This window comes from Montipora foliosa, chromosome 2 (assembly GCF_036669935.1).
Source record: "Montipora foliosa isolate CH-2021 chromosome 2, ASM3666993v2, whole genome shotgun sequence".
In the NCBI taxonomy this organism is placed as follows: Eukaryota; Metazoa; Cnidaria; class Anthozoa; order Scleractinia; family Acroporidae; genus Montipora; species Montipora foliosa.
In genome coordinates, this window is record NC_090870.1 from 58,291,055 (window position 1) to 58,301,054 (window position 10,000).

At 40.7% G+C, this 10,000-nt stretch overlaps 1 protein-coding gene across 1 annotated transcript in view; it reads left to right on the forward strand.

Annotated features, from left to right (window-relative positions):
• LOC137993680 (coiled-coil domain-containing protein 18-like) overlaps positions 1-10,000 on the forward strand; it is a 35,306-nt gene that overhangs the window by 14,999 nt on the left and 10,307 nt on the right. The window contains exons 6-13 of the mRNA XM_068839649.1: positions 2,408-2,536; positions 2,728-2,824; positions 3,302-3,423; positions 4,656-4,965; positions 5,580-5,829; positions 6,973-7,268; positions 7,655-7,906; positions 8,706-9,044. Of these exons, the coding sequence (XP_068695750.1) occupies positions 2,408-2,536; positions 2,728-2,824; positions 3,302-3,423; positions 4,656-4,965; positions 5,580-5,829; positions 6,973-7,268; positions 7,655-7,906; positions 8,706-9,044 (1,795 nt within the window). The remainder of the gene's footprint in view (positions 1-2,407; positions 2,537-2,727; positions 2,825-3,301; positions 3,424-4,655; positions 4,966-5,579; positions 5,830-6,972; positions 7,269-7,654; positions 7,907-8,705; positions 9,045-10,000) is intronic.

Below are 10,000 nucleotides of genomic sequence, written 5' to 3' on the forward strand. Positions count from 1 at the left end.
GTGTTTTAAGCCCCTTCGGTGAGTCTTTGTAACTCTTGGGGCAAACTTCGTGTTGAAGTACTGTTTAAATTGAAAAAAATGCTTGTTGAATCCTTTAACCATAATTATCCGCTTTCCGCTGGCAAATCCTGGCAACCCAGCCATGAGTCCCCATGCAGCATGGGAGGCAGGCACCTGTCACACACAAACAAGAAATCCCATCACATACACCAACCACAACTGGCACATGAGCGCTATTGTTACATGTAACTCCATGCAATTTTATTTAAGGACGTTCGCGCCAAGTTTTCCCACATACAAATTTTTTCAAAGCTTGCCACACAGAAAGGTAATGGTCTACTTTTGCCAAAACGGCAAAAAAATGGGGGGTCACCGTGCTTGTTTTCGGGATCACGAGGTGCACTTTTAGAAACTTGCGTTATTTTAAGACGATCTTAGCTTACAACTGTCAACAATAAAAAAGCTACATTATTTAATGACATTTATATCAGGTAAACATACTCAATTCAACATAACTAAATATAACTAAATAAACGATTGCAGCTGATGTCTTTTTCTGTGGTGAAAATTAATAGACCTTGAAAAACGATACATAGCAGTATTTAATAGTCAAAGAACGAAAACTTCGGTCGCACAAGAGCATACAGTGTCAAAGGTGAAATATTTGTAACTTCTCACGTACAGATTTTTCTTGTTTTTTGTTAAAATTGGCAAAATTGAGAATCAAAGGAAGTGATCTACGCAAAGAAAAATGGGGGTCAACACGCATTCAAGAGAGTAAAATCACTGCGAAGTTCTCAAAGTGATTGTCTATGACATGCGCGAAAAAATGCGCAGTGGCAATGGGTGCGAACATCCTTAACTGCATTCAATACTAACTCAGAATAGCCTGTTCCAGGCTCCCAGATAGTAGGGAAAGAGAGAAAAATGCGTGCGAAAAATGAGTGGGGGCTTGGGTCGACCCCCCTCGCTTTTTCCACGCAGTTGTTTTCGTTTCCCGACTATCTAGGAGCCTGCATGGAACAGGCTAACTCAGAAAAACTGAGTAGTAAGCAGACAATCAGAAAAATTTTTATAAAAGTGACGACACATTTAAATTTGCAAGACATGTTTCGGTCGTGCAACGACCATCTTCAGTTGAAAGTAGAATTAATTTGAAGTTACATTTGAATTTATAATATGCTAAACAAAGATAAATAACAACGTGAAATAAATTGGGAATCTAACAAAATAGCCAAAGGTAACAAAAAAGAGTGTACAATGGAACATGTTGATTAGAACGAGAGAGTTAAATTAACGTGATATAATTGCTTATTTAAAGAAGGTTGCTCCCAGGAAATATGTAAGGCCTCTTTTATCTTGACCTGGAATTTTGTGGTCGCACGGTCTATAACTTCAAAACATTCCGCAGAGCAGGAGTTAACTCCGTAACTCCTGCTCTGCGGAATGTTTTGAAGTTATAGACCGTGCGACCACAAAATTCCAGGTCAAGATAAAAGAGGCCTTACATATTTCCTGGGAGCAACCTTCTTTAAATAAGCAATTATATCACGTTAATTTAACTCTCTCGTTCTAATCAACATGTTCCATTGTACACTCTTTTTTGTTACCTTTGGCTATTTTGTTAGATTCCCAATTTATTTCACGTTGTTATTTATCTTTGTTTAGCATATTATAAATTCAAATGTAACTTCAAATTAATTCTACTTTCAACTGAAGATGGTCGTTGCACGACCGAAACATGTCTTGCAAATTTAAATGTGTCGTCACTTTTATAAAAATTGTTGTTAGTCTGCTTCTTTCCACAATCAGAAAAGGACCAAGGAGATTGAAATTCACCAACTGCACTGGCTGTATTGTGACCCTTTGACCCATTCCGCAGTCATTTATCAGACGAGTACTTTGCAACAACTGCATCGAGCTGTATGGATGGTGGCTGCCCGGAATGTCCAAGGGCCTCCACTGTGATCAGTCGGCCCCTAGACAGTAAACCGCTCCCATGGCTAGCAATCCCCACAATCCAGCTGTGGGCCCCACACAGAGATATCAGGCCACTCATCTCACTGCATTAACAGTGGAAAAAAAAATGGTGGTCCGGGGGAGGCAGCCATGACAAGAACTCGCTAATGATACAAGAAAAACCGCACAATGTTCTGCCAACGAAACTCAAAAATGGCCGCTACACTGAGAGTGCTTGGCTTACATGAGCCTGTGCAAATGAGAATGAACTGCTGACCGCTGTGATTAGCTAACCGCTCTGGACTTGTTGACCTAGACACACAAAAAGCCAGCATCTCTTTGTTGTTAACTTAATAGTTAAATTTCATTTAACCACATTACAAAAAAATAAAATTTTGACGTTAGAGTTGTATGTCATTGAAAGATAGTCTCTTAATATTGTGGACAGATTTGCCGAACGGAATTTGCGAGACTGCAGGGAAGAACTTCAGTCCAAAACAGAAGAACTAAGAAGTGTGCTGGAATCATCTACTATTGCTGAGAATGAGCTACGAGAGGAAGTCAGACTGAGGAAAAGGTGCGTTTCCAAAAAAGTTATCCTGTAAAGATTACAAATCCAACATAACAAGTTTATCACTTGTTGGGGGTTGCTGTGGAACAGGAGGCTGAAGTTTAAAGTAAAAATATATATATATATATATGATCTTACTTTTTAATGCATATGCTGTAATAACTCTCTTTTGTATGCTGTAATTATTGTGAAAATAGAACAGAAGACCAGCTTGACGAAGCTTTGAGAAATGTGGAAGAGATGTCAGAGAGAATTGCAGAGCAAGATTCCGCAATTCAAGCACTTAGAAAACAGGTACCGAGATAACTTTGTAAATGATCTTGAGGGAGTTTGAAACCTCGTTTATGTTCAAATTTTTGGTATGACAGGATCAAGTAACTCTTCACGGATCAAATTTTGTTGGGTTCTTTGGAGAGAATATTCGAACGCCTTCCCTATGTCCAAAAATCTGTCACCCTTTGGGGAGTGTGGAATAAAAAATGAAACGACCCTATGGCCCGTTTCTCAAAAGTCCCGATAACTTTTCGGGCCCAAAAAGCCATTTGCGAAACTGGCAACCGCTTGTTTTGGAAAGCTGATCTTTTGACATGTTTTCAAGGTAACAAAAAGAAAACTTATTGTGAAGTTTGACGACTTAAATCCTCTCCGTTCTTGAGATACAAAGGGAACTGTGACACCCGAAAATGGCCCGTAAAGTTTCGGGACCTTCGAGAAACGGGCCCCTGGTCTGATAGATGTACATTGCTTGTTTATTGTCGGTATCATCCGCAGCAATCTGAACGTGAGAGAAATTGGAAGGAGAGCAACGCCAAATCCCAACGTGAAAGAGAGGAACTTTTGGAAAAAGAAGCCTTGTTACAAGCTCAGATTATTGACCTACAGGAAGAGATAAGGTATTAAAGAGTTTGTACGAGGTTTTATAACAACAAGAGGCTACGGGTAGCCTACTTTTTGCTCGAAGGATTTTTGGCCGATTTCCTTTTTAAGTTCACCATTTATCAGTGTTTTTTTTAATGTTACAGTAGCCTTGCTCAATATCCAGTTCAATTCTGTAGTCCAGATTCCGTGACCCAACCACGGGGTTAAATGCGATCGTGGAATAGTTGTTCACGGTTAAAACTGTTGTTAACGGCATTGATTCCAATCATGCTTTACCTGTTTCTACAATTGTATATAAAAAGTATTTAATACTTTTTCTGAACAATTCCGGGAGCCTAATTCCGGGAGCCACTGTGAAATGTGTTACCGAGTGATACGATAACCGGATATTGCGTGCAACGGAAACACAAAAACTACAATAGTTTCTGGTCATGCACACAATTCTTTAATACATGTAAATGTTAACCTCCTCAAAAACCATCATTTGACTTGATTTGCCTTAATTGTTAATTGCAGTTAAAGTGTCCCCAATTAGTGCTCCAGCGCTAGGACATCTAGACACTTAAATAAAGTTCCTTTTGTTCTTCCTTGGCCCCCCCAACCTTGTTAATCACGTAACCTTTCGTGGTCAAATGGTCATCTCGAGAGCCACTGAATGAGGAGATACCAAGTTCGAATCCTACTTGAGGTACCCACTCTAAAAAGTTTTTCTACCATAAGCAGTTCCAAAGGAGTCTTGCGCATGCGCAGGAAAAGGGCGACCCTAAAAAGTCCAATGTCAGAGACGAATTCTATGCTTTGCTCTTCAAACAAAGTAATAAAAAAATGAGAATTAAGGTGAGTGAAAACTAGTTGGTAAATGGGGCAAAAAGTAGTCACCTTCGTCAATACCAACAGCCGACACATTCAATTTAACTTTAATTTAATTTATTAATTTTTAGTTTAGTTTTTTATAATGATTTTTGGGGGAGTTTTGTTGTTTTGTTAGTTAATTTATTGCGCCAATCGTAATAATAAGGCGGTTTTCACGTTACGTCATTGCCGCCATGTTGGTGCGTGCCGAGCAAGTCTTGTCAAAGGGGTTTGGTTTTGTTTGAGTTAATTGAATCATAGAAGTCTGTTAAATTTGTGCCTCACCAATAACTCAATCAAAGTTTAGTTTTGTTATTAATTTTGTTTATAATTCTTCATTCTTCTCTGAACCTGGTCGAACGTCAATAAGCCAACATTTTGTCCTTAATTGTAGACTCCTTCAAGCTGAGGGTGCGGCTAAGCATGACTCTCAAACTTCCATGCAACACGAGAATTCCAGCTTGAGAGCAACCATCTCGCGACAGAGCCAGAAAATTGGTAGGATTGAAAACGAGCTGAGGAAAAACGAATTGGTATTGAAAGACCAAGGCGAATTGCAAAACACTGTCGTCAAACAAAGAGAGAAGATTGTGAAGTACCAACGGGAGATTGAGGAAACCAAGCATCATATGGCGCGGTTAGAGGATCTGGTGCATCAAGTTCAGGAGCAGAGCATGAAGGAACACGTGACTGCCACACCTTCTGTGAGTATTTTAATTGTGGTCTTTGAAATGAACTTAAGAGTGTAAAATGATTGTTTTTTTTTTTTCAATGGTGTTGTGACTTTGACCGTTCATGAGCAAGAAAATGCACGTAGAAAGTTTGCGATCTTTCACCAAAATTTCGATAAAACTTACCGAAAGAAATGGGTGGCAGTTGAACTCTTGGATTGAAAGACCCTTTTGATTGGATTTCGAAATATTGGTAAGAACTTGAAACAAGACAAACTGTGAAGAAACCCAGCCACTTCTTTATTTTTATTTATTGTGCAGCGTGAATTTTCGGTCACTCAGACAATTAAACTCGTATTTTCGTTTTTAAAATCACACAGACTGTATTTACAACCGTTTAAATTTTTGAAGAGATTTCCTCTTTGATCCAGCTCTCTGGGGTCTTCGGGTCTGTTTTGATCCCATGTACTGAAGGACCTCCAAGCATATTTGCCCGCCAAGTAAAAACTTAAATTTTGCGCAGCGCGTGTTAAGCAAAAGCACTTCAAGATAAGAGACTTTTTGATAGTAAGTGCATCTAAGTTTTCCGCTGCGTGCATCCTCTCTGGGAGGCTACGCTGACCAATGCACAGCTGCGTTTTTCCTAGACAAGTGACAGCGGTATCTGTAGCAGCACTCAGACAATGAATGGTTACCACAACATGAGCCCGCGAAACATGGGCAGCTACATACAGGATGACACTGAGCATGACGTCGATCACGTGACAGGCAGTGGTGGAACCTCGCGGGCGGTTATTGCAGATCTGAAGCTGAAGCTGGCAATGAAGGAAGCTGAGATTCAGAAACTTCAAGCCTCTGCTGTGGCTCGAGCAGCTGCACAGCAGAAACACATTGCAGGTGAGTTAATTTATATTTTGAAGAATATGTAGTAGGCTTGTGGAGTAAAACAGTGCTTACTATGTTTTTTAGATATAAAAAACTACATTTCTGTGGTCGCACTAACATTATATTTATCCAGCAAGAGTTCATATTGAGAATTTTGTTCCCGCTATCAAACCAGACAAGATATGTTAGAACTTTTCATTTACAGTGATTTTCATAATTCAGCAGAATCTCTCCTTCAACGCCAAACGCGTCACTGCCTTTTGGCTTCTGTCAATCAAATTCTCACTGTAAGAAAAAACATGCTGATTGGTCGATCTTTCTGGAGTAAACATTCGACTATACTCTTTGTTTCTTCACTGATTTCTCGATGTTCGTTGCTCCATCCACTTTTTTCAGTTTGAGCCGGAATCGTCGACCAGGTCCTTTACGGTAAAGGTAGTATTAGATTGCCCAGGCTAACGAGGTATCTTTGGAATGGTTTCGGCTCCTTTGTCGACATCAATTGATTTGACTTCGTGAGTTTGATTGATGGAAGCCCAGACTGCAATTTGGCGATAGACAGGTGAAAGTGAGATTTCATGGAGTTATGAAAAGTGCGGTAAGAATCAAATAAAACTTTTCTAGGTGTTTTGAAGCTTTTCGAAGGTCTTCGAAATTGACGGCATTTTTTAAAAGAGAGTAGCCCTTCAATAAAGCTTGCTGGCTTATTTTTGGTAAGCATTTCACCGGGGAAGCGTAGCTGTAACAGCGTTGGTCCGGCTGATCTTGGAAATTGAAGACTACTATTCATGCTTGTTTACAGAGTTGTTTTACAAATAATAGAAACTGGTTGCGCAATATTTGCGTTTTAAGAGAGCCAAACTCCCAAAAGAGTTTTCTGTCGATATTAGGGAGCTTATGCACGAGAGGCTTTTGGGCTATGGAAAGAAACCAGAAGTGAACATTTCGCGTTCCAGGACAGTAGTTTCTTCCTTATTTTTAATCTGATCGTCTCGAATTGAGAAAAGATACTAGCAATACATTTGTGGTACTGAGTGTCAAGGCAAAAACAGCTCACTTCCATTCGTGCTTCAGTATCGTATTGTTCTGTACACTGTCGTGGACACCGAAACTCGACATGGAAACTATCACTGCATTGCATTGTTCAATCATAAGGTTTAGCTGGGGATGGTGGTGTTATGGACGGCTTAAGAACGGAACTGTCTGCCATTGTGGAAAGAAGTCGTATTGGAGATCGCAAACAGCAGGAGCTGGAGCAGGTTATTTCACGCTTGGAAGACGAAGTGGCGCGGCATTCGTCACAGACCATACAGCTTGAAGAACGCTTGGCGGACAAAATGGCGCAGATCGCATCGCTGGAAAGCAAGCTCGGGCAGAGAAACCTCAAAGTGGTTGATTTGCAAAACGAGCTGGAGGAAAGAATTTCTGAAAACAACGTTTTACAGCGAGAGGTGAGGAATATTGGTGGGATTTTTCGTTCAAGTGTTTTCATTTAGTTCCACCCCGTACTGATCTCGTGTTGATGTTTCATACAGGAGAAGAGTGTGGAAAGTCCTTCGTCATCTTTATCAGTAAGCTTAAAAATCGACCAGGAGATCTTTCACTTTTGCAACCCACGAGAAGCGTTGTCTTTACATCGAGCTCTAATCCGTTCATTTCCTTTCCTTCGTCCGAGTGTCTTGATTAGCCAAAGGAACAGCTTTATTTTTGTTTTTTACAACGCAGTAGCGAAACCGCGAAAAAATTGTCTGCTGAGTCAACTAACTTCAGTCACAACTTGCAACGCTATCAAAACGATTTACAGTGTGCCCGTTTATTATATTTGAATATTTTTTAGGTCCGCCAAGCAACGTCTCATCTGAGTAGTATTGAAAAGCAGCTCAACCAGAGGACATCAGAATCAGGCTTGCATTCAGCTAAACTTAAAGAACTTCAAGATGAAATTGAGACGAGGAGTCGAAAAATTGGACAACTGGAGGCATCTCTGGAAGCGAAGGATATTGAATTGAAAGAATCTGCAGCGCTAGTGGACAGAGTAAAGGCGTTACATGGAGAGCAGTGCAGAGAATTACAAAAACAGATTGAGGAGGTAATAATGTTTGAAAAACGTCAATTTGATTAATTCCGTTTGCTCCTCTGTGTGGAGGACTTCTCATTGCAGCCTCTTTTGGTGTACAAACGCTGGTTTGAGTCCATTTTGCAAGCACAACCTTTTTTCAACAAAGCTGGGGACGTAGCATTGATCGGTGTACTATTCCTCTCTTGGTCACTCAAATACATCTGACAGTGGCGGATCCAGGGGAGGGGCCTCCTCCTCTCCCCCCCCCCCCCCTTATTTTTGGACCAAAGCCACCAGAACACCATAAAACACCAAAACTGCGAAAGGGCAAAAACAACATGTTTGAGAGCGGGCTCCACCTTACCTCCAGGTCTGGATCCGCCACTGCCTGAGAACAAAAGGCTCACATTCGCTGTAGTCCGACAACCGGGTCTTGGTTTTTAAAAGAAATGAATACCTTAATCAATGAATAAGTGCTGTCCAAACCTGTTGATGTTCGGATTCTTGTCAAAACCAACTGAAAGTTCCACGGGATAGTTGCTATGATTTATCCTCAAAACTATCCGCTAAAGTTTTCCACGGGATAGCCGCTGCGATTTATGCCGAGCATGGCGCCATCCACAGCAGCAACTAGGACCAGCTCTATTAGATGATGGGCGACAAAGGATAGTATTTTTCATTTATTGCCTCAATCACTGGTATCTCCGTCTAACCGCTTAAAAATGATTCTCGCAGGCTACAGTCGATGTTGTCGTTTTTCTTAAATTAATGAAATACTCTGTTGTAGAAATTAAAACAGTCCTCTGATAAATAGTATTGAATGTATTAGTTGCAGCGATCGTTTGAAGAGAAAAATGCGGTTATATCCCAGCTTGAGACATCACTTGCAGCCTCACGGCAAGAACTCAGCTTGAAAAAATCGCTTCATGACCAAATGGAACGCGCCATCAAGGAGCAGAAACAGGAAATCGAATCACGTGACGTGCAGTCAGCTCAACACGGTCAGAAACTAGAAAACCTGGAAGAACAAGCTGAACTGGCCACGCAACAGGTCAGAAAGCTGGAGGCGTCTTTAGCGGAGTGCCACAAGGAGATTGAGATGTACGTGGAACAGCTCAAAGATGTTCGCGCTGCGCATGAGCAAGAGTTGGAACAGAAGAGACTTGAGGTGAGATTGAAATTTAAGATCTGTGCAGTACGATATACCTTAAATAGGCCATTTCCGAGTTCATGTCTGGTCCCCTCTTCAAAGCGAGTCTAAGTGCAACGTTTTTCTCATGAAAATTAGTTTTCATTCATATGTAAAGTAGAACTAATTACCATCACAAAAACTTCGCACTTAGACTCGCTTTGAAGAGGAAGCAAACATGAACTCAGAAATGGCCGATTGCATTGGGATAGTTATAGTCCAATCAAAGCTAACAACGACTTTTACAGGACTCGATTATTCAGAATTGTTTGTACTGTATATACGTAACATAAAATTGTGGATTTTTCTGTTATGACAGGGAAATACTTGAAAAAAAATACGAGGGCTCCTAGCTGGATTGGAACCCGCTGACCTACCGATTTCCAGTGCGAATGCTCAACCAGTAAGCTGCAGGATACGCGGGGAAGCTTAGGCCATTAAACCTTTCAATGCCATGATCAACAGTTAATGTTCATTCTTTGAACTGGTACCATGGATTTCTTTGTTGGCTAGTGATGAGAATTCCTTCTTATATCAACATAATACGTAAACCCCTTGGCTCATAATAATATTCAGACAAACGTTCGAGATAGGACGCAGCTCTTTTTACAACCTCTAATTTCATTGGATCCCTTTAGGACACAGCTCTATTGTTTTTAGAGTTAGGGTCCATTGTATCTTTTGTATCATTCTTTGTGTCCCTTGTTTTCTGAACCAATCCCGACAGCCGTTGTATTAGCTGCGTACTGACACAAACTTTCTGCGTATTGCTGGAACTGAATCTGAATGGTCAATGCATGAAGGCATATTCGCAATGATATATATATTAAGTGAGAGGGTACGTGTCTGGATCTCGAGTTGGAATGATTCGTGTAAAGAACCTCCAGGATCGTGCGAATCTGCCTTCAAAGTAGGTATCAAGATTTAGCCATCTG